The sequence below is a fragment of the Schistocerca gregaria genome, chromosome 5 (assembly GCF_023897955.1).
Source record: "Schistocerca gregaria isolate iqSchGreg1 chromosome 5, iqSchGreg1.2, whole genome shotgun sequence".
Taxonomy (NCBI): Eukaryota; Metazoa; Arthropoda; class Insecta; order Orthoptera; family Acrididae; genus Schistocerca; species Schistocerca gregaria.
Window position 1 is genome coordinate 500870322 of NC_064924.1, and position 26078 is coordinate 500896399.

General features: G+C 39.3%; 1 protein-coding gene across 2 annotated transcripts in view; it reads left to right on the forward strand.

The window, feature by feature from the left end:
• LOC126272042 (multiple epidermal growth factor-like domains protein 8) overlaps positions 1–26078 on the forward strand; it is a 371715-nt gene that overhangs the window by 80782 nt on the left and 264855 nt on the right. For both annotated transcript variants that reach the window (XM_049974556.1, XM_049974557.1), the window contains exons 3-6: positions 1486–1775; positions 2734–2918; positions 11449–11914; positions 25036–25283. In XM_049974556.1, the coding sequence (XP_049830513.1) occupies positions 1486–1775; positions 2734–2918; positions 11449–11914; positions 25036–25283 (1189 nt within the window). The remainder of the gene's footprint in view (positions 1–1485; positions 1776–2733; positions 2919–11448; positions 11915–25035; positions 25284–26078) is intronic.

Genomic DNA, 26078 nt, shown 5'->3' on the forward strand with positions numbered 1-26078 from the left:
TTTCCCTAAGCCACAGACCGGTCACTAATGACCGTAGAATTTTTGCACCCTAAAATCATAAAAAAAAGGTTCAACATTAGGGCCACTACTATTTTAATATTATTATCAATAATATACCACGTCAAGGTCAGTTTGATACCATCCCCTATGCAGATGATTAAACAGCTATAGTCTGCTTCAAAACCAACAAGTAGTTAATTCACTGTATTAAGCAGACACTTGGGGAATTACAGAAATGGGAAAAAGGGTAGCTTGAAATTAAACTGTGCAAAATTAAAATTTTTCATTTCACCACAAAACCTTCTGCACAATCTATAACTTAAATACTCTTTATGGACAAAAAACTGGACACAACAAACTGTGTCCAATCCTGTTGTGTACTAGTAAATAAAAATATATTGCCATCATGTGGACAGCACATTGAGTTGACTGAACAGTTGATTATGTCCTGAACATATTATTAATATTAGTGATTTAGCTATAAAATAAAGTGTTCATAATGCATAATTTTTCAGGTATTAGTATATATATGAGGGGAAGGGGCGTCTGAGAAAAGTAATCTACTAAAAGCTTTGAGACAACAGAAAAAGTTCTTCTGAGCCATAGTATGAGCTCAGTAGAAATAGCAAAACAAAACTTTATTTGGCCAGCTAAATCTAATGCCTATTCTGCGCGCGCGCGCGCGCGTGTGTGTGTGTGTGTGTGTGTGTGTGTGTGTGTGTGTGTGTGTGTGTGTGTGTGTGCGCACGCGTGCGCGTGCTCGCGCGCACGTGCGTGCGTAAATAGAATCTCAAAGGGGAAGTGTGAACCAAATCTAAAAACATTCTGAAGGAGAACTGGAAAAATACCTAACCTAAAAGTTGATGTTACTATAGTGCAGAAGATTTCTTCAGTGATAATCATGCTAAATATTTGAGAGTGAAGAAGTAAAACCATATGTATTACTTAATCGTAGATTAACAATATTAGGGAAAGATACAGGGATACCAAATAGATGAAATGTTGTGTTGCAGACAAGCCAGTGAAAAGACTGATCCACACTTATATTTTCATCAAAGTCATCTTCAGAAATGAAAAAAGGACATACAAACATTCACACAAGCAAGCACACCTCACCCACACATGACCACTATCTCCGGCAGCTCAGACCTAGATTAATTATTGGCAAGTGTTGTATGTCACAAACCTTGATTGTATGAGGCATGTTACGTGATAATTAAGATTTGAATTGTGCAATTCTTCCTGAATTTTGTTGAGCACTTGCTTGCTGGTTAATAATTGTCAAAATAAACTGATACATGATAAAAATTTACCAACGCCCATTTGATTATGTTATTGCCTTGTTGAGTGTTTGACAACATTATTTATAAGATTAAGAAAACTTTTATCTATCACAGCAATGTTGTAATTGTATTTTTCCAAGATTATGTTATTCATTTTCCGCCATGTGTTACAATCTAACTAAATTTATTTTCACCCATACAGATGCTAATTCTACTCTACAGTGATGCAAATTATGTGCTGGATGGTTTCCGTGCTGAATACTCAATTACTGATTGCCCCAACAATTGTACAAGACATGGAGTATGTGTTGGACATATGTGTGTCTGCGAGGCTGACTGGCGTGGTAAAGACTGTAGTAAGGAACTATGTCCTGATGAATGTGGAAGCAAAAGACAGAGGGGCCGCTGTGACCATGGGAAGGGCTGCAGCTGTCATCCTCAGTACTCTGGAGAAGCTTGCAGCTTAGATAAAGCTGATAACAAAGGCAACAGGTGGGTGGAACAGCACATTGTACTATTTGCATTGTGACCCTCCACTACACATTAAGATCCTATTCTTAATTAATCATTTTGGGGAACTGGCCCCCTCTTAACTCTTGCCGCTCTCCTGTAGCTTCTGCTGAGGTTGTTTGCCAAAGAAAGAAAGAGAGAAATAAAGAAAGAAAAAGATATTGAAATCCATTTTTGGAACATCAGTACCAATATGCTGCATTATGTATACAGTACTTATTGATAAATAGTTTTCAGTCATTATAACCTTCTCAAGTCAGCCTACATAATAAAGAAGAGTAAAAACCAGAAGAGATCTTTACAGATGTCATATAACATATGCAAAAGTGTAATGAAGCCTCTTGTTATAGGTACGTAATCATGATCAAAAACTTTTTAAGGATTGTTTGTATGTGTTGTATGGCATATTTTGTGAAACTCATCGTGTAGTATAAAATATTGCTACAGTTTGTCTATAACTGTCCACTGAATAATAGGAGAAGTAAATATTGCTACTCGGAGAATAGTTGTGATTCTGAGCTGTACTTCAACAAGACAGAGAACATTGCTAGCCTTCAGATGAATCCTTTAACCAACAACTATCCTTTCAATTGCTATGTATAATTTTGGGGCACCTGGTTCTTACCAGCTTAAGTATGTATTTTTTTTCACTGTAGTGTCCTCAGCATGAACACATGAAACTGACATAACTTGAGTCAAAGGTGCATCATTTCTGTAAAAATTCTTTCTGTTGTGTGGCATTTACTTGTTAAAGAATTAATTGCTGAATACATCATTGTTGAAGTACTATAATTGTGCATGCAAAATATTTGTTAATCAAACTGAAAGTGTAACAACTTCAGTTCAAATAATAAGTGCTTAGCTTTGAAAATACCTAGTATTCTATTTAAATTAAGTTCTTGAGTATTATTATGCTTGTTATTATATTTATCTTTTGTAGGTGGCATTGGCTGTCACGTGCTGAATCTGGATTCTCTGCTCGGGCTGCACATACAGCAGTTTATTACAATGAAACAGACTCCCTTTATGTATTTGGAGGTTACGATCTGAATAAAGTGTTGGGTGATATGGTGGTCTATAAATTCAAAGCAAGTCGCTGGGAAGATGAATATGGAAATGCAATAGGTATGTACCCAAAATAATTACTAATTTGGTCCTCATGATTTGATTTTCTTCTCAGGTTTATCTTTTTCCCCTGTAGTACTCGAAAAGTTGTTTTCTGTGCACGCTAAGGTACAATCGTGGTTTACTTAAGAGGAAGTATGTTGGATTTGGTGCTTATTCCCAGTATTACATTCTACTGTCATCTATTGTATGGAGCAGTGGCCATCTTAATATTGCCAAATGTGCATGTATTTTACTTGGGAGGAGGGGGGGGGGGATATGTCATAGAAATCTAATTTCTATGCTGGATTGGGCAGAAAGTTGCTTTAGTATTGCAGCAGTTTAAAGCCTGCTACTTCCTTATAGTTAGCCTCTGTATTCACTGTATTTAAATGACAGCACTTTGGTCACACAATAACAGTTTGCAAAGTACGGACCATGTGTAGCTGATTCACTTCAGCTTCCCACAAATTGGTTCGATTGTATTGCCTCCACCCGTATGTATTAACTGCTTCCAAAGCTATTCAGTTTGGAGCAGAGAAAGTATACAAAGTAAGTGGTACACAATGCATCTGATACTCTAAGATAAAGAAAGCAATTAAGACCATGCAGCCATCCATTGTCACGATAACATTCACTTCAGCATCAAGCAGCCTGTACCAAAGACTAATGCTCCCAGACACGGACAGCTGATCAAACCACAACAATCTGCTCCTGTAAATGTAGTTGCAAACCTACACCACCAATTAAACCAATAAGTAAGCAAAGAACAAAGACAATTGTGGCAGCGAAACATAATTACGGAGAGAATAATAAACTCTCATAGCAGGCAGAAAAAAAGAACTAGAGTAGTATCATGGGGTAAAAAACATCAGGCCAGGAGTAACTGTTACAAAAGTGTTGGACCTTATGATCATGGTCCTGTTTGATAGTTCAGATGAGAACTACCACTGTGATGATATGGATGACAGGAGCTGTCTGTGACAAAGAAAACTGGGATAATAAATGTTGGTTAGAACAACAACAATGCTTCAACTTAACTGTGGAATAAGTGTTAAACAATTAGGCCGTGTGTAAAAACAATGACAGTGTCTGCTCCGTGCGTACCTTTCTATTCTTCAAGAACTGTGAACTTTGTGGTCAGGTGTTTACTGCTCGTAAATGTACAACAGTAAACTATTGTAGCAGTATGCGGATGTTTGCCTGCAAACTATTAATGAGGCTTCTGGAAAGTGAAATAGTAGTGTACTGATCATATTAAATGTGATTGGGAGCTTTCCTGGTGTATGTGTTGTTTCCAGGGCTCTTGGGTGTCCAGCCAGATGTGATCATTGAAGTTCCACGATATTTCGGTGAGTAACCTTTCCGCCGTCATCAGGTGGTTCTGATGGAAAGGTCTATCTGCTCATTGTCGGAGTTATTTAAGTCCGTCAGTCAGGCTTCGATTCCCTGTGCCAGTGGTCCAATTGCGGTCGCCAACATTCCGATTGGGAGCCTTGACACTCTGATTGCAGCTGCCAACAATCCGTTTGTGAGCACCGTCCCAGGTCCGCGCTGTCCCCGGAGTTGCGCCGGGTGGTGGAAGAGGCAGAATCCAGTGGAGTGTTCCTGGCAGCCATCATAAAAGTTCTCGTTTTCACCTGAGGCGTGACCCCTTGATGGAGCTAAGAAGGGTTTCCATGCCTTGCTCAGTTGAAAACCTGTGTCTCGGTTTATGAGATTGTCTGTCACGCGAATTTCAATGGCCTCCTTGAAAATGCTGTCCCAGTAGAAGCTGGTAGGAGCCAGGATCTTAGTCTCTTCATATTTCGTGTTGTGTCCAGTTTCCAAGCAATGTTCTGCCAGTGCCGATTTGTTGGGCTGGCCTAGGCATGTGTGGCATTCGTGTTCTTTGCGGCGGTCTTCGACTGCTCGAATCATTTGACTGATGTAGGATTTGCCACAACCATATGGAATATTATATATGCTCACTTTCTTGAGGACAAATCTGTCTTTCACTGTCCCCAGTAAGGTGCATATCTTGGACGGTGGTCGGCAGACCGTGTCAGTTTTGTGTTGTTTTTAGCAGTCTCCCAATTTTTGATGTCATGTTGCCTGCATATGGTGGAAAGGCAAGGCCTAGTTCCTCATCTTTAGACTATTCTTCATCTGGATATCTTCTGCGTTTCCCTTGTCTGAAGGCTGTATGGATCTGTCGGTTGGTGTACCCGTTCTTGCGGAACACATTTTCTAGGTGTTTAAGTTCTTTGTGCAGATATTGTTCCTTCGATATAGAGTATGACCTGTATTGGAAAAAACACACAGGTGTCCATTCGGCCGCTTGTAGAACCTCCTCTTTGAAAGTCTCCATAAATAATTTGGCTACCACTGGTGAGAGAGGGCTCCCCATAGCCACACTGTCGGTCTGTTCATAGTATTGGCTGTTGAAGTAAGTGGATGTAAGTATGTGCTGGAAAAGTTGTGTCAACTCAGGACCAAATTTCTCGCTGATAAGGTGGATCGAATCTTCTAATGGGACCCGTTTGAAGAGTGACACAACATCAAAGCTGACCACACTGGCTTATTCTCGTAGGGTCAGATCCTTAAGATGGCGAATGAAGTTCTTTGAGTTCGGATTATGTTGCTCGAACTTTCCCACAAATCGTCTGAGCAGGCCTGCCAGGTGTTGGGCGAGAGGGTACATGGGTGCCCCTATGTCGCTGACAGTGGGATGCATCCCTTCCTTATGTGTCTTAGGGAAGGCGTATATAATCGGAGCTACTGTGGAGCGCTGTTGTAGTCTGTTGATATCCTTCTGTTCAATTGCGCCATTTTTCAGTAGGGTGGCAGTGCTTAGTTGTATCCTGTTGGTCAGGTGCGTCTTGATCTTCTGGTATGTCAAGTCGTCAAGTAGTTGGATCACCTTCAGTTCATAGTCCTGTCTTTACAGGATGACACGTTTGTCATCTGACCCCATGGACCTGATCATCTGCAGACGTTTATAGGACATCTAAATTTCGTCCACGACAACATACTGTTCACCATGGAAATTGAAAAGGAAGAGAAATTACCCTTTTTTGATGTACTTGTAGAGCAGAGATCTTATGTCACACTGGGTCATAGCGTATACTGCAAGCCTGCACTTAAGAACTTATATTTACATGCCTCGAGTTGCCACCATCCTGCACAACTCAACAGGATGCTCAACACACTGGTTCACAGGGTATACTTGATATCGGATGAACAGTGTCTGCACAAAGAACTTAAACACCTAGAAAATGTGTTCTGCAAGAACGGGTACAGTAACCAATTGATGCAGACAGCCTTCAGATGACAGAAACGCAGAAGAAACCCAGATGAAGAACAGTCTAAAGGTGAAAAAACAGGCCTCGTCTTTCTACCGTATGCAGGCAACATGACATCAACAATTGTGAGACTGCTAAAACAACACAAAATTGACAGGGTCTGCTGACAATCGACCAAGATACGCGCCTTACTGGGGACAGTGAAAGACGGATTTTGGCCTCAAGAAAGTGGGCGTATATAATATTCCATGTGGTTGCAGCAAATCCTAAATCGATCAAACGATCTGAACAGTTGAAGACTGTTGCAAAGAACACGAATGCCACACGCGGCTAGGCCAGCCAAACAAATCGGCACTGGCAGAACACTGCTTGGAAGCTGGACACCGCGCAAAATACAAATAGCAAGATTCTGGGCCCTACCAGCTTCTATTGGGACAGCACCTTCAAGGAGGCTACTGAAATTTACACAACGGACAATCTCATAAACGGAGACACAGGTTTTCAACTGAGTAAGACATGGAAACCCCTACTTAGCTCCATCAGGGAGTCATGCCTCAAGCAAGCAAAAGAACTTTCGACAACGGCTGCCAGGGACACTCCAAAATATTTGGCATCTTTCGCCAACTGGTGCGATGATGGGGACGGCCCGGTCCTGGGTCGGCACCAGCAAACGGATTTTCAGTGGCCTCAATCGAAGCATCGGTGCTCGCAATCGGAATGTCGACAGCTGCAATCAGACCGTTGGCGCAGGAATCGAAGCCCGACTGACGGACATAACAATACCGACAATGAGCAGACAGACTGTTCCATCAGAACCACCTAATGATGGCGGAAAGGTTATTCGTCGAAATATCGTTGGACTTACACGATCACATCCGGCTGGACACCTGAGAGTCCTGGAAATGTGTATATGGGGGGGTGGTTGTGAAAAGTGAAAGTAAACAATACCGCATTCAGTGTCCAAATCACAAACACCATTTTTCAACCAGTATAGCAACATGCAATACATCAACACTGAAAGCAACAAACAAAGAGATAAACAAAGCAGGCGAGCACTGCTAAATGCCTTTGGGAACTTTTCCACAAGTGACCTTCAGGAATAGTGCCATTTCGGATCTACATAAAGGATTGTCTTTTAGAGATTAGTGGGACTGATTTTAAAGGTTTTCACCAGTTGAAGCAGATCTCACTTTTTCTACTACATAGATCCAGTATTATTTTAGATTTGAAAAATTTATATAATCCAGATTTAAATTTTTTATTCCATTTTCGATAAATGAAACAGTTGTAATCTATACTATCATATAAAGAAAAAACATTGTTTTATGTTGTTTGGAAGAATCTCGAGGAGTCTTTGATCAGTTTGCTTCAGGTTTTTACACATTACTCTAATAAATGTTTGGATGGTTATAGGGTTATTATTTTTAAATGCATGTGGTATATAAATGTATGCAGGGTGTTAAAGTATCAAATATTTTGAGAGGTGGTACTAACCATCAAAACAATGAAAAAAGTCCAATAAACATGGGTTTAAAAATGCATACCGTAAATGCTATGAGCACATCTTCAGTAAAAGGAATGTGTTTCACTGTAGTGAAGATGAACAAGTATGCATTTTAGAGCCCTTATTTGCTGCATTTTTTTTCTTGTTTTGTCCATACTATCTCCTTCTGAAATATGGAAAGCAATAAGATTGCAGTAGAAGAGATGTGTTGCACAGTATCGAAGGTGTACAAGTGCTCAAACTTCACTCTCTATGTATAAGGGAGAAATGGTGTTAGCAAAAATCTTGGAAAGTTCTTAACCAGTTTGCTTTAAATTTTTACCCAATGCTTTAATAAACATTCAGACAAAGGCTGTAAATTTTTTTAAACAAAAATGCACCAGTTTCTTGTTTAAACTGATTGTAAGGAATAAAATCCTGTGCTCTGAATACATGTGACTTCACTCTCTTTTTCGCAGTAAGTTTTAACTAGAATAGCAGGGCATTTAAATCATTAAACAGACTGTTTCTCCCATATATATTCTTTCTCCTTATTCATAATTTTAAACAAAAATTGTACACTCAACAATGTACTACTTTGTCATCTTCTTTATACTCGGTTTTAACAGAAAACTGGAATGTTTTGTTTACGGCTTTTCAGCTTATGAATAGAATGCTACTACAGAATCTGAATTATCCAAAACTTTATAACCCTACCCTTTTACAAATTAAAACTATGTGAAATACTATCATTGAAGCTAAAATACTCACAGATCGAGCAGGTGGAGAGGTCTCTTTCATACCCCACATAACAACGATCACAACTGATCTATCCATTTATTTTAAACGATTGCAATTCCCAATCAATGTTTCAATTGCAATAACAGTAAACAAGGCTCAAGGTCAGAGAGAGGGAAGAAGAAGAGCTGGACAGACAGACCGAGGAGGAGATGGAGGGGTGGGGGCTGGGGGGAGGGGGAGTGGGGGGTGGGGAGATGGACAGAGAAAGGGGGGAGCAGAAAGAGATTAGTATGTATATCCAGTTCCTATATGTAGTTGGCAGTTGGTAAGCATTGCCAGTTTCGCTAGTGTAGTACACACCAATGATTCCCTTGGATCTCCAGTCGTGTTTTCGGCCTTTTCTTCAGATTCAGCTTGATGAATACAATGCCACAGTGCCACTAGAGCAGAATTACATCTGGTCCTGAAGACATTGGAACAGGAAGAAGTTCTCATCTACTCCAATTCACTTAGCAACCTACAAGTATTCCTGCATATGCATCCAGCAGACAAAATAATGCACAAAATACACCCTTTAACACCAGAGGGAACAACTATTATTTTGCTGGGTACCATGGAATTTGATAAGCTGGGGATATGGGCAAACTGACCAAGCAGCCAATGAGGCATGTGAGAAACACCACATGACACAATATGCTATTCTCCAGCAGCCTTTCATCTTGCTGTAGAGTCAGAGAGTTGTGCAGCCGTGGGAGGAGGTGTGATTGGAAATGAACAACAGTAATCTGTGTTCAGTAAAGCAAGCTACAGGGTGTTTCAAAAATGACCGGTATATTTGAAACGGCAATACAAACTTAACGAGCAGCGATAGAAATACACCGTTTGTTGCAATATGCTTGGGACAACAGTACATTTTCAGGCAGACAAACTTTCCAAATTACAGTAGTTACAATTGTCAACAACAGATGGCGCTGCGGTCTGGGAAACTCTATAGTACGATATTTTCCACATATCCACCATGCATAGCAATAATATGGCGTAGTCTCTGAATGAAATTACCCGAAACCTTTGACAACGTGTCTGGCGGAATGGCTTCACATGCAGATGAGATTTACTGCTTCAGCTGTTCAATTGTTTCTTCGATTCTGGCGGTACACCTGGTCTTTCAAGTGTCCCCACAGAAAGAAGTCACAGGGGTTCATGTCTGGCAAATAGGGAGGGCAATCCACGCCGCCTCCTGTATGTTTCGGATAGCCCAAAGCAATCACACGATCATCGAAATATTCATTCAGGAAATTAAAGACGTCGGCCGTGCGACGTGGCCGGGCACCATCTTGCATAAACCACGAGGTGTTCGCAGTGTCGTCTAAGGCAGTTTGTACCACCACAAATTCACGAAGAATGTCCAGATAGCGTGATGCAGTAATCGTTTTGGATCTGAAAAATGGTCCAATGATTCCTTTGGAAGAAATGGCGGCCCAGACCAGTACTTTTTGAGGATGCAGGGACGATGGGACTGCAACATGGGGCTTTTCGGTTCCCGATATGCGCCAGTTCTGTTTATTGACGAAGCCGTCCAGGTAAAAATAAGCTTCATCAGTAAACCAAATGCTGCCCACATGCATATCGCCGTTATCAATCCTGTGCACTATATCATTAGCGAATGCCTCTCGTGCAGCAATGGTAGCGGCGCTGAGGGGTTGCCGCGTTTGAATTTTGTATGGATAGAGGTGTAAACTCTGGCGCATGAGACGATATGTGGATGTTGGCGTCATTTGGACCGCAGCTGCAACACGGCGAACGGAAACCCGAGCTCACTGTTGGATCACCTGCTGCACTAGCTGCACGTTGCCCTCTGTGGTTGTCGTACGCGGTCGCCCTACCTTTCCAGCACGTTCATCCGTCACGTTCCCAGTCCGTTGAAATTTTTCAAACAGATCCTTTATTGTATCGCTTTTCGGTCCTTTGGTTACATTAAACCTCCGTTGAAAACTTCGTCTTGTTGCAACAACACTGTGTTCTAGGCGGTGGAATTCTAACACCAGAAAAATCCTCTGTTCTAAGGAATAAACCATGTTGTCCACAGCACACTTGCATGTCGTGAACAGCACACGCTTACAGCAGAAAGACGACGTACAGAATGGCGCACCCACAGGCTGTTTTGTCTTCTATATCTTTCACATCACTTGCAGCGCCATCTGTTGTTGAAAATTGTAACTACTGTAATTTCGAAAGTTTGTTCGCCTGAAAATGTACTGTTGTCCCAAGCATATTGCAACAAACAGTGTGTTTCTATCGCTGCTCGTTTAGTTTTTATTGCCGTATCAAATATACCGGCCATATTTGAAACACCCTGTATTAATCCATGGCATATCTCGTACTAGTCTATCTAGTGGGATGAACTAACCCCGACCTACCTCCAAACAGGAGACAGTCTATGTTTTTGATACCTGGACAAGGACCCAGAAACAAGTTTAATTGGGGACTTTCACTCTATTTTAGCAAATGACAAGATGAGTGTGGTAAAGCTTTGAAAATTTAATTGATTATCAGTACTCTAGATGAGCTATTAGGCTGGAGATTTTAGTGTGTTGTAGAGCAACTGGCTCATCCATTTTTAGTCCAGCAATCAGCCAGTTACAATTCACTGCTATACCATTTTAGATAATTTATGTGCACATGATTTTTAGGGTACTTTATATTTTAATTCTTGTTGAAGTTTTACTGCTTTAGCACTCTTAACCACAGTTGTCTCATAGACGATATTAGTATGGGCATTGAAGATCTATCTGTCATGCTCCAAAATCAGTATGTCATCATTTTAATAATAATAATAATAATAATAATAATAATAAAGGATGCTCTCCCTCTACCCTTCTCTCTTCATCTTTTATGCATCCCTACTCCATCATCATCTTCCACCCTTCTTGCAAATTAATGCACACACTTCTATTTTCCAGTCTTTTATATGATGTGCAAATAATAAAAATTATTAAATCTTGTTAGTAATAATCTATAAGCTTACCATATTTTTTTTCAACAGATGGAACATCTACCCTTAAATTACTTAGCCCACAACAGTTGAAAGAGGTTGTTCATGCAGGAAAGGAGGAGCTGTGGGCCCTGCAACAAAGGAATTCTTTTCTTGGCAATATTTTGCTTGCTATATCAGAAAATTCAACAATAATTTCACATCCTCAACCACCAAGAGAAATTTCAAGATATCGTGCAAGATTGGGTAGGGATTTAAGGCATCTTCTGAGAATGGAAAGAGAGACTTCTGGTGACCCTTCAGACAGTGATAATAATGGAAATGAGGAAATTGATAATATGAGAACTGCGAGCTTATATGATGGCAAGGAGAGTGTTCTCACATCAGTAGCAGAAGAGCAGCCTCTTCATAAGATTCCTGGGTTTGAAGAGTACATTGTAACAGATGCCCACACACGGGATCAAAAGCCTCACTTTCCTGTGAAGCCATCAGCAAGATACGGTCATGCTGCCTGTGGGTAAGATGAACAATGTGCTTCTCTGCTGGACAAAATGTATTTGCTTATATTGTGTGCACTTCTACCTCTCTAGGCGTGTACTTAAAAAAATTGAATAAGGAAACAGTTAATAAAAATCAACTAATTCATACATACAGTAATATTATCTCTTGCAGGTCTAGGTTAACATGTGTTGTGAATTTTGATATGTTGTGTACAGTAGTTCCTTTTCTTTCTTTCTTTCTTTCTTTCTTTCTTTTTTCTTTTTCTTTTTTTTTTCTTTTTCTTTTTTTTTTTTTTTTTAAAAAAAATTCTGTTTAATGTGTGTTGTCCCTCCAGCACTGTCCTTCACTACATTAGTATAAGTGAAACTTAACTTCACTGAAACACAGTAAAGAATCATTTTTTATTTACCCTTACATTTTGCTTTTGAAGCTATGAAACAAATGTGGTTTAAATTCTGTTATCAAACCAGTTTTATGCACCGTTATCCAAATTTTATTTGTAATACCACATTATAAGAAACTATCATGTACTGAGTTGTAAACATTTTATGAGAATTCTGGGGGTGCCATTAGACAATAGTTCCTGTAACTGTGTTATTGTTGGTATGAATACCCCCAGCGTGAAAAATGTGGTATGATGTGAAGTGAGAAGACACTCTTTTGTAAATAGAGCTAGCTTTTACTCTACTATGAGACAAAGTTAGTGAAACAGAGCATTGTATTTGGTGGATGAACTGGAAAACTATTAGTTTCGCTGACCTTCCTTATGATTGAGCAACCTTGTGACTCAGCAGTTAAGGAAACTTCAAAATGGAAACAACAGATAAACTTCTTCTTGCAGAGTGTTCATCAACCACAAAGAGCCACAGCTAATTAAGGAAGGGGTAGGCAAATTTGAGCTGCTGCAGGAATTGTTACGGTTTTGTCAAAAGCAGTCACAGTGTTAAAGCCTACAGATAAGTTGCTTTTTGCTAAGTATAGTGTTAACAGAGTTTAAATTTCTCCATCTATTCCTGTCTTACCTTCATGTTACACAGATACCTCATTAACTGAAATGTAACAATAATATAATGTAATTCACGAAAGTTTTAAAAATACTTTTTTTTTAATATTATTTATTATGCACAAGTAGCAGAAAGCTGTATTGTTTTTAGCACAATCTCTCGCATATTCAGTGCAAGTACATTAAAGTTTGCCCCAATTCCCATAGAACAGAATTTAAGTGACAGGCCACTTGTGCCCTACATGTGGTGTACTTCATCAGAATGGAACTTCTTGCTATCCAGTTCTTTTCTAAGAGATGCAATCATATGTAAATTGCTCGGAAAAATGTATATGATCGTTGTGGATGCAGAAGACACTTAAACCTCAGATCTACGATTTGTGAAGCATTCTCTTTAGAAAATTATGTTTAAAACTAGTTTGACTTTTGTGATGCAGGTTGCTGTCTTTTCTTGCAAACTGTTTGTATTTCCAGTTGATAGTGTTGGACCAACATCTACATCTACATTTACAATTGGTAAAGCACTGTGAAGAACATGGCATAGGGCACATCCCATTGTACCAGTTAGTAGGATTTCTTGCCATTCCTTTCATGTATAGAGCGTAGGAAGAATGATTGTTTGAATGTCTCTGTGCGTGTTGTTATTAATCTAATCTTGTCTTCAAGATGCCTGTGTGAGCAATATGTAGGGGATAATAATATATTCCTAGAGTCATCATTTAAAGCCAGTTTCTGAAACTCTATTGAAAGACTTTCTTGGGATAGTGTATGTCTATCTTCAAGAATCTTCCAGTTCAGTTCCTTCAGTATCTCTGTGACACACTCCCATGGATCAAACAAACCTATGAGCATTCATCCGGCCCTTCTCTGTATACATTTATTATCCTCTATTAGTCCTTTTTCATATGGGTGCCACACACTTGAGCAATATTGTAGAATGGGTCACATTTGTAATTTGTAAGCAGTCTCATTTGTAGACTGATTGCACTTCCCCAGTATTCTACCAGTAAACCGAAGTTTTCCACATGCTTTATCCATGACTGAGCCTGTGTGATCATTCAATTTCATATCCCTACAGAGTGTTACATCCAGGTATTTTTATGAGTTGGCCAGTTCCAACAGTGACATAATGATATTTTAGACATAGGATACTACATTTTTGTGTGTGTGTGAATGTATAATTTTATATTTCTGAACATTTAAAACAAGTTGCCAGTCTTGGCGCCACTTTGATATCTTATCAAGAACTGATTGAATATTTAAGCAGATTTTATCATTTCACTACTTCATTATGGGCAACTGCATCATCTGCAAAGAGTTTGAGATTATTATTAATATTGTCTGCAAGGTTATTAACATACAACATGAACAGCAGTGGCCCCAAGTCTCTGGGGCATACCCAAACTTACTCCCAAATCTGATGATGACTCTCCATCCAAGATAACATGCTGCACCCTCTCTTCCAAAAAGCCCTCGTTCTAGTAACAAATTTCACTTGATATCCCGTATGATCTAACTTTTGACAATAATAATAGGTGTGGTAGTGAGTCAAATGCTTTTCAGATATTGAGAAATACTGTGTCTACCTGACTACTGTGATCCAAAGCTTTCAGTATGTCATGTGAATAAAGTGCGAATTGGGTTTTACATGATCGATGTTTTTCAAATCTATGGTGGCTGGCATGGAGGAGGTCATTCTGTTCGAGATACCTCACTATGTTTGAGCTCAAAATATCTTCTAAGATCGTACAACAAATCAGTGTCAAGAATATTGGATGGTAGTTTTATGGATCACTTCTACCACCCTTCTTGTAGATGGGTATGACCTGTGCTTTTTCCAACTACTGGCCATGGTTATTTGTTTGAGGGATATGCAATAGATTATAGTTAGAAGAGGGGCTAACCCAGTATAGAATCTGTTAGGGATTCAATCGGGCTGTGGATTGTTTTTCAGCTTTGTACTTGGTGGCACTTTTTGCAAGGAGGGCATCTTCTTGTTCAAAGTGCTGTAGAAATTATACACATGCATTGCTAGTTGCTACTTCAGTTTAGGAGACAGTTGCCAGGGCATGTATCTGAAAGGATACTTTGTGATATCAGATCACATCATGCACATTATGGTGTGCTGAACCATGTCTAATGCTTACAGCTGTGTAGCTTGTTATCCTGTGTCACTTGACAATCTTCTGTCATGATAGCTACAATGATAGCAGTGTTTCTGGAGCAACACCACATGCCTGTACCTGACAAAGAGCATGTCGCTGACATCACACAGAGTTCGAACTTTTAACTCCATTCATAGACTTGATGCTCAGACACATGTGAATTACTGAACTGCACATTCATTCCACGATGACTAGGTTTTACAACTTAGCTGAATTCACAACTGAGTAGCTCAGTGAAGTTTGCCATTCGTGCAAGTTGCTAGTGTGGCAGCCATCTTAAAGCGTTCCAATCCTGGTTTTCTACTCACTGCTTTCTCTCCAACTCATATTTATTGCACAGTAATAGAAAAGTGTTGGACATCATCTGACATTAGAGCTGTAGCACAAAATTGTAATGTCAGACATAGTCTGACAGTGGATCCGAAAGAGTTAATAGTATTCAAGGATCATTGTTTGCACATCTGCGTGGTTCTCTCACTTAGTGAACATTGGTCTCACTTCTAGGAACATACATACTGACTTAAAAGCCAATGGTGATATTATTTTTTTTTTTGCTTTCACATTACACATTTATGATTGTCATGTGAAGTGGGTATTGAAGATGTGGGAGAATGATGATATGCCACTTCGTGTGGTGTGTGCTAATTAACATTACAGCTTAATTATCACAAATTGATGTACAATAAGTGCCCCAACCAATATTTCTTTGATGTCTATTCTCATCTGATTTGCTTTCTATTGTCGTGACAATAAAGCAATCTTTCACTGGCTTGACTGCTGTTTGGTTCCTTTATCCCACCGATAATACCACATAGCTGATTTCCCTAACAGAAAACATAACTGTACATTACCCTCTTTTTTTATTATGTCTGAAGCAGCAAAATTTCTTCAACTTATGAAACCTCATTTTGGGAAGAAGCACTCAGTGTTAGTTTGAGCGATTGAGAATGGTGTGTAATAGAGACAGCTGCTGGGCAAATGCATCACTACAACTCCCCAGTGCATGAAAAACAAATTCTGCTTTCTTTTGGGTCCTCAATTATGTATAATCCAAATGTTGACCACTATTGTGTTATGTAATTCAGCTTCAAGTGATAGACATGGCACACAGTTAATAACACTGTGAAAAGCACTGATACCCATTCTACCTTAGTAAAAAGCTCTTACTGAGTGGAGTAGCATAGTGATTAGCAGACTGGACTCACATTTGGCAGGACAACTGTTCAAATCCATGTCTAGCCATTCTGATGTAGGTTCTCCGTGATTGCACTAAATCGCTAAAGGCAAATGCCAGGATGGTTCCTTCAAAAGGGCACAGCTGCTTTCCTTCCCTAATCCGAACTTGTGCTCTATCTCTAATGACCTCATTATCGACAGTATGTTAAACACTAATCTTCTCCTCTAAATAGCTCTTCTGAGAGAGAGAGAGAGAGAGAGAGAGAGAGAGAGAGAGAGAGAGAGAGAGAGAGAGGGGGGGGGGGGGGGTGCATGAATTAATTACTGACTGTGAATAGTTTGTTAAGACGGCCACACAAAGATAATAGGTGGGTTGGAACTTAAATAGTGGCAATCTATTTATTCACAACTGATACAAAAGAGTGACATGTTTGCTCCTGTTACTGTCCTTCAAAGTAGTCACCAGCATTGTGTAGAACCCGTTGCCAGCAATGTGGAAGGTCTAGGAGCAGAGCCTGTTCTGTTGATGGTGCGAATGGAGCGGTCTAAAGCTACGGTGGTTCTCTTGTACGGCTGTGATGGTGTTATCCTAACGCATTGTGTTCCTTCATGGCAGACCATCAATGCACATTATTACGGTTTGTTTTTGGAGCATCACCTGCGACCACCTTTGCGAAAGAAGCAGCGACACTTTTTGCGCAACCCACTCATCATTTTGCAAAACAATGGGTGGGCGCATACAGCTCAAGCTGTGGCTGCTCTGTTTGGTCGATATGACTGGGTAGTACTCCCCAGACTTAAGTCCTTGTGACTTTGATTTGATTCTGAAGATGAAGGAACCATTTCATGGCATTCTCTTCAGAACTGTTCCAGAGATTCAACCGGCATTAGACCACTCGATTCGCACCATCAGCAGAACAGGCTCTGCTAACGGTATACTACGCCTTCCACATTGCTGCCAATGGATTCTACACAATGCTCGTGACTATTTTGAAGGACATTAGCAAGTGCAAACATGTAACTCTTTTGTATCGGTTGTGAATAAATAGTCACCACTATTTAAGTTCCAACTCTTGTATATAATTGCCTTTGTTAATTCTGAAAGTGTGTTCTGTATACCTTCCAAAGGTTAGGAAGTAACATGTATTTGGTATTAAATTTTTCTTAATTGAGAACTGAAAGACAATTAAAGTATGAAGACCAAATATATTGTTGACATATTATAAACAATGCTAATCAATGTGGTACTTCCCTGATACAAATACAATTTTTTCTAAATTTACCAAAAATTCACATATACCTATGTCCACCTGAAAGGTCTGAAAGGTAATCCACACTGGCTTATTTTGTAAAGTAATGAGCAGCTTATGTGTTGTGCATAATGCTGCAATCCACCTAGGTGATGTAAAATGCACATTTATATACGGAGACTTCTACGGTGGCAGTATGGCACACTGCAGGAAGCCACACCATCAAATTACTTGCCAGGTTAGTCACACTAAGTGTATGACTTGAAACAAATCAAGCCTGATGATAGCCTTCGATGAGCTGGTGAAACCGGTTTAGGATCTGGTGGTGGCAATGATTACTTGAAGTGCTGTAACAGTTGTTTGTCTGGCTGGGATGATCTGGACCAAATGTACCTAATGACAATGTCGATGTGACTGATTAGGATGTAGTTGGCTGTACTCAGTGCTTTAAATCCTACAATTTTCACTCTGCTGCTATAGAAACCTATGCCAGAAATTCACTGAGAGATAAGCCTTTTACTTTCCTCGCCAGATGAATCTCTTTATTCATGGTGCAGTGAACAGTTTTGTCCATCGTCGGAGAATGTTCAAGCAATTGGCTACACTGAAGATAAGTGTAAACAAGATGGCGCTAGTAGGTAAGGCCAATGTAAGAGAAGACCAAGAATGGAAAAAATTATAGTTTTTTAACCTTTGTTGAGGTTATGTGAAAGATATGAAAATAAGTCTGAAAATGCTGAAGGTAGATCTCCAGTGTCTCCAAAACTTCATTAAAGAGAATGAAGCCTGGAGAAGTAGGATCCATAGTTGTTGGTTTGTGCATTAATAGGAACTGCTGATACTGCCACTTCTGAGTTTCTCGTTTTTGTTGGATCATTGCCATTTGCTACTGGTCAGTCTGTTTTTAAGTTTCACTCTCCATCTGAAAAAAACTTCAGAACGTCAGTACCCATAAAGCACTACATCACGTCATAAATCTCGGCAGCACAACTGTAAATTTGAAATTATTGGACGGGATGAGATTTCATTCTTATCCTGTCTGGTAAATCTCCCCTGTCCAGATGTTTTGAGTGACTTCTCCGAACTGTACCCCTTTTCCGAGATCTCATCAGTCCTTGTCTTTCGTCCCTCTTCCTTCCCCTTCAAACCTACTGTCAGAAGAAGGAGCCATTGGCTCTGAATGCTTGCAAACTTTAATGCTGTTTATGTGTGCTCCCCTGCTGCTGCATGGTGGGTAGATTTTTATCTATACAGTTACACAATATATTTAAATTTCATTGCTTTCATTGATATGGAGTTCAGAATATGTTATAAATGTAGCAGTAACAGATGTATCAGGTAAACATGAGACAACATGCAGAAGAATATGGAAATGGACCTTGAGCTACATGAGCAAAATTAAAGCAAACACTGGTGGTCGTGTGCATTAGTTGTGTGACTTATTGTGGTTGTCTGCTGGAGAGCAAAAAGGGTGTGGGGTGGGGGGTATAGGCGTGGGGAAGGAGAGATATTTCATGGACAGGGTCTCATTGATAGATGGATGACAGTTACAGCTACATGACTGACTTGGAGGGTGCTACACAGATAAGTATAAAAATAAACTGTGAACCTCAATATGATCAACCTGTCAAATTTCTGATACATCTGCTAAACCTCACAACTGTTGTATCAAGTTCACTCAGACCATCGGAGTTCTATTCTGATAGAATTTTGTTTGTTGTGTGCCCAGTGTGGCTAATAATTCTCAAGATCTTGAAATTTTTAGAAGGACCTGTGTGAGGCTTGAGCATATACACCCTCATAACAATAATATCTTCTATTGTACATTATGTAGCAGAAAAGAATCCACTGAACAGCTACAGTTATTCCTTGAACTTTATTTGCAAACTGATTAAGGGAATTTTATTTCTATCCTCAGTGCTGTACAAAGAAATCCTCCTACAATTTTTGCCCTCCTCACTTTCCTTAGTTACCTAATTAACTAGTCCCTGATGCCTCAGAGTGTGTACGGTCAAGTAATACCCTTGTTGGTCAGGATATACCATAAGCTTCTTGTCTCCTCAATTTAATACAGCAAGTTTAGGTTTCATAACTTATTCAATCTATCAATCTAATCTTCAGCATGCTTTTGTAGCATTCCTTTTCAAAATCTTCTATTCTCATCTTGTCTGCCTTGTTTATCATGCACGTTTCACTATTATACAAGGCTCTGCTCCAGACAAAAAGCTTCATAAAAGATGTCCTATCATTTAGATTTTTATTTGATATTAACAAATTTCTCTTTCTCTCGAGAATAATTTTCTTGATTTGATAGTCTACATTTTATATCCTCTCTGCTTCTACCATCATCAGTTATTTTGCTGCCCAAATAGCAAAAACTTATCTACTTATTCTAGTGTTTCATCTCCTAATCTAATTCTTTCAAATTCACCTGATTTAATTCAACTGTATTCCATTACCTTTGCTTTATTTGTGTTCATGTTTATCTTAGAATCTCTTTCCAACAAACAATCCAGTCATTTTCTGTCTCTGACAGAATTACAATGTCTTCAGCAAACCTCAAAATTTTTGTGTCTTCTTCTGAACATTAATTCCCTTCCCAAATTTCTCCTTGGTTTCCTTTACAGTTTGTTCATTGAACAGACTGAATAACTTTTTGGCATAGGATACAACTCGTCTAACTCCCTTCCCAACTACTGTTTCTCCTTCAGCTCTTATAACAGCAGTCAGATTTACCTAAAAGTTATCAGTAACCTTTAGCTCCCCGTATTCAGTACCTACTACCTATAGAATTTCAAATATTGTATTCCTGCCAACAATGTCAAAAGATTTCTGTAAAGCAGCAGTTGGTACAAATATAGGCACTTCCTCCTTTATTCAGTTTGTCTTCAAGTTAAGGTAAGTATTGCCTTGGTTGCTTCTACATTTTTCTGAAACCCAAAATGATCTTCCCCTAGGTTTGCTTCTACCAGTTTTTCCATTTTTTGGAAATAATTTGTGTGAGTACTTGGCAACCATGACCTAATACATGGCAGTTTAACAATATTCACACCTGTCAGCACCTCCCTTCATAGGGATTGGAATTATTACATTCTTCTTGATGTCTATTGGTATTTTGCCTATCATATTTTTTAAATATCCTGTGGAATGTTTTTGTCATGGTAGGTCTCCCAGTTCTCTCAGTAATTCAGAGGGAATGTTGTCTACTCCAGGTACCTCGTTCCCACGTAGAACTTTCAGTGCTCTGTCAGATTCTTCTTGCGGTGTCATATCTCCCACCGCATCTACTTTTTTTTTCCTTGCTATAAAATTATATTCAAGTTTGTTTCTTTTATATAGACCTTATGTATATTCCTTCCACTTTTCTGCCCCTATTTGTGGCCATCTGAGCCTTTAACAGTTATACTAATGTTTCGCTTTTCCTAAAACCTCTCTTTAATTTTTCTGTAGGTGGCATCTGTCTTCTCCATAGAGATGCATGCATTTACAAGTGTGCATTTTTCTTCTACCTGTTCGTGCATTACCATTTCGCAATTCCCATTAGTCTCACTTTTGAGATATCTGGATTTTCTTTTGCCTGCCTCATTTTCTGCATTTTTTTTCCCCTTTCACCCGTCAAATTTTGTACCTTATGTGATATCTAAAGATTGCTTCTAGGCCTGGTTGTTTTGTCTATTTGATGATATATATAAACTCTCCTCACCAATCTGCAGCAACAAAACATATTTATATAATAGAGGGAAACATTCCACGTGGGAAAAACATATCTAAAAACAAAGATGATGTGACTTACCAAACAAAAGCGCTGGCAGGTCGATAGACACACAAAAAAACACAAACATACATACAAAATTCAAGCTTTCGCAACCAGCGGTTGCTTCTTCAGGAAAGAGGGAAGGAGAGGGAAAGGCGGAGGGGGGTGGGATTTAAGGGAGAGGGTACGGAGTCATTCCAATCCCGGGGGTGGAAAGACTTACCTTAGGGGAAAAGAAGGACAGGTATACACTCACACACATACACATATCCATCCGCACATACACAGACACAAGCAGACATCTGCGGTAGAGTTTTGTTAGGCCTGTCTCTCCCAAGGCTGTCAGTAGTTCTAACAGAATGTTGTCTACTCCCAGGACCTTGTTTCGACTTAGGTTTTTCAGTGCTCTGTCAAACTCTTCACGCAGTATCGTATCTCCCATTTCATCTTCATCTACATCCTCTTCCATTTCCATAATATTGTCCTCAAGTACATTGCCCTTGTATAGACCCTCTATATACTCCTTCCATCTTTCTGCTTTTCCTTCTTTGCTTAGAACTGGGTTTCCATCTGAGCTCTTGATATTCATGCAAATGGTTCTCTTTTCTCCAAAGGTCTCTTTAATTTTCCTGTAGGCAGTATCTATCTTACCTCTAGTGATATGCGCCTCTGTATCCTTACATTTGTCCTATAGCCATCCCTGCTTAGCCATTTTGCACTTTCTGTTGATCTCATATTTGAGATGTTTTGTATTCCTTTTTGCCTGCTTCATTTAGTGCATTTTTGTATTTTCTCCTATCGTCAATTAAATTCAATATCTCTTCTGTTACCCAAGGATTTCTATCAGCCTGCATCTTTTTACCTACTTGATCATCTGCTACCTTCACTATTTCATCTCTCCAAGCTACCCATCCTCCTTCTACTGTATTTCTTTCCCCCATTCTTGTCAGTCATTCCCTAATGCTCTCCCTGAAGCTCTCTACAACCTGTGGTTCTTTCAGTTTACCTGGGTCCCATCTCCTCAAATTCCCACCATTTTGCAGTTTCTTCAGTTTTAATCTACAGTTCATAACCAATAGATTGTGGTCAGAGTCCACATCTGCCCCTGGAAATGTCTTACAATTTAAAACTTCGTTCCTGAATCTCATGTCTTACCATTATATAATCTATCTGATACCTTCTAGTATGTCCAGGCTTTTTCCATGTATACAACCTTCTTTTATGATTCTTGAACCAATTGTTAGCTATGATTAAGTTATGCTCTGTGCACAATTCTACCAGGTGGCTTCCTCTTTCATTTCTTCCCCCCAGTCCATATTCACCTACTACGTTTCCTTGTCTTCCTTTTCCTACTATTGAGTTCCAGTCACCCATGACTATTAAATTTTCGACTCCCTTCACTATCTGAATAATTTCTTTTATATCATCATACATTTCATCAATCTCTTCATCATCTGCAGAGATAGTTGGCATATAAACTTGTACTACTGTGGTAGGCATGGGATTCGTATCTATCTTGGCCCCAATAACGCAGTCACTATGCTGTTTGTAGTAGCTTACTCGCATTCCTATTTTACTATTCATTATTAAACCTACTCCTGCATTACTCCTATTTGATTTTGTATTTATAACCCTGTATTCACCTGACCAGAAGTCTTGTTCTTCCTGCCACCGAACTTCACTAATTCCTACTATATCTAACTTTAACCTATCTATTTCCCTTTTTAAATTTTCTAACCTACCTGCCCGATTAAGGGATCTGACATTCCACGCTCCGATCCGTAGAACACCAGTTTTCTTTCTCCTGATAACAACGTCCTCTTGAGTACTCCCCGCCCAGAGATCCGAATGGGGGGCTATTTTACCTCCGCAGTATTTAACCCAAGAGGACACAATCATCATTTAACCATACAGTAAAGCAGCGTGCCCTCGGGAAAAATTACGGCTGTAGTTTCCCCTAACTTTCAACCCTTCACAGTACCAGTACAGCAAGGCCGTTTTGGTTAGTGTTACAAGGCGAGATTAGTCAATCATACAGACTGTTGCCCCTGCAACTACTGAAAAGGCTGTTGCCCCTCTTCAGGAACCACACATTTGTCTGGCCTCTCAACAGATACCCCTCGACTGTGATTGCACCTACAGTACGGCTATCTGTATCGCTGAGGCACGCAAGCCTCCCCACCAATGGCAAGGTCCATGGTTCACGGTGAGTGAGGGCTTCCAACATAATAGGCTGAAAAGTGCTTACTTAACTGCTGGTACATTTGCAGTTGGAAATGTTTTGCAGTTTAAATTCTCGTTTCAAACCCTCTGTCTTGCCATTATATAATCTGTGTGAAACCTTGTGATGTCTCCAGATCTCTTCTAGCCTTATATTACCTTCTTACATGATTTTTAAACTAAATACTAGCAATGATTGAATTGTGCTGTGTGCATAATTCTTCCACATGGCTTCCCTCTTCATCCCTTTCCCCTAGGCCATGTTCTGCTGTTTTTCCTTCTGTTGTTTTTCTTACTATCAAATTCCAGTCACCCATCACAATTAAATTTTCATCTCCCTTAGCTATCTGAATAATTTATTTTATATCACCATATATTCTTTCAAAGTCTGCATCATCTCCAGAGGTAGTACGCATATAAATTTGTGTTACTGTGATGATCATTATAAATAAAACAGAAAGAAACTTCCACATGGGAAAAATATATTAAAAATAAAGATTCCAAGACTTACCAAGCGGGAAAGCGCCGGCAGACAGGCACATGAACAAAACACACAAACACACACACAGAATTACAAGCTTTCGCAACTGGCAGTTGCTTCGTCAGGAAGGAAGGAAGGAGAGGGAAAAATGAAAGGGTGTGGGTTTTAAGGGAGAGGGTAAGGAGTCATTCCAATCCCGGGAGCGGAAAGACTTCCCTTAGGGGAAAAAAAGGACAGGTGTACACTCGCACACACACACACACACACGTGTGTTTGTGTGTTTTGTTCATGTGCCTGTGATGATCATTAGCTTTTTTATCTATATTGGTTACAATAATACAGTCACTATGCTGTTCTTAATAGTTTATTCACATTTCTGTTTTCCTGTTCATTATTAAGCTTATGCCTGCATTGTCAATATTTATTTTGTGTTGTTACCTGAGCAGAAGTCTTGGTTATCCTAATACGTGATTTCACCTTGTCAATTTCTGTTTATAAATTTGCTAACCTACATCCTCGATTAAGATGTCTAATATTCCATGCCCCAGTTCTGAGAATGCCAGTTTTGTTTCTTTTTATATGACATTTGGTAGTAACTACTGTGAAGTGATACCTTTTTAAGTCCATGAAAAGAATCACATGGAGAAAACAAATGCTGTACATGTTAATGTTATTCACAAAGACTGAAGTAAATCATTGTACTCACCCTATTTTCCATATACAGATTAAACTAACGTTTGGTTTACAATAGAAGTAAGTGCCAGTCTCTAAATTAAAATTAATTGCTCTCTGTCATTAAAAACAGAGGATAAAACTGTTGAGGGAGCCTGTGGCTTGAATATAGTAAGTAGATTCAAGTGAATATAGACACACTAGTTATGCAGAGGTGAATAGAGGCTTGCACAGGATAGACTAGCCTGTGGGGATGCGTGAAGTCATCAGGCCAAAGATGACAACAACAACAACAACAACAACATTGAAAATATTTTGGGAACAATTGTTCTTTGCTTTCATAAAAATTTTTTTATAACTTCCTTGAATTACTTTGGTACTAATGAAGTAATTTTTTTTTTTTTTTGGTTGGACAGGTATCCTGGAGGCTTCGTCCTTTTTGGTGGAAAACTTGCTACAGGGGAGCTCTCCAGTGAGCTGTGGTACTACAATGTGAAACAACGCAACTGGTCACTCAGGGCATTCGATTCAACAATAACCCCACCAAAATTAACTCGCCATACACTTACCCATGATACAAGGAGAAACTACATATATCTGTTTGGTGGAAGTACAGAAAATGGAGAATTTTCGTCAAAACTTTTCAGCATAAAACTGAATTTTGGTAAGAAAAGTGTTTTCTGTCGTGGGAAGGTGGTTGCTGTTTTATATTTATATCCATCACATTGTGTTTTAGATGCTGATGGCATTGTTAAGATTAAGTGATTTTTTGCAGTAGCGGCACTATGGCACAATACTCATAATGGTATGAAATTTTGGTGACAGCAGGTAATAGTTGTATATATAAAGTCAAAAAGCTTCCAAGCTGTTTAAAGTGCCTCTCTGGTTTACACTGACACAAAACCACAGTTGGTGTAAGACACAAAATGGTAACAATTGAGAAAATGGATGAGTTAAGATGGGCACATACAAAGTTTTTATTTTTTTTACGTACTTTCTATGTCTCAGTGCTTGCACTGTTTGATGAGCTATCTTCTTCACTCTTAAATTATTTACAGTCTACCAGAACTTTCTGTACTATACAAAGAAAAATGGCCAAAATTCATTCAGTATTTGTATGAAAACCACCACAATAGACACAATACTACAATAATCAAATCACCCACAGTCTCAAAAACAAGCAGCTCTCTGATACACATTCCATTGTTAAACTCAGTGTCATTGGACAACCACAACTACTGTAAGAAGCTAAACATAATCTACATCTACATCTACATCTATACTTTTCAAACTGCTGTGAAGTGCCTGACAGATTATAAAACCTATTGTAACTTTCATGTACAGAGTGCTCGGAAAACGGTTGCTTGGATGCCTCTGTGCGTGCAGTAGTAAGTTTAATCTTGTCTTTGCAATCCCTAGGAGAGTTAAACATAGGAGGTTTTGATGTATACCTGTATTT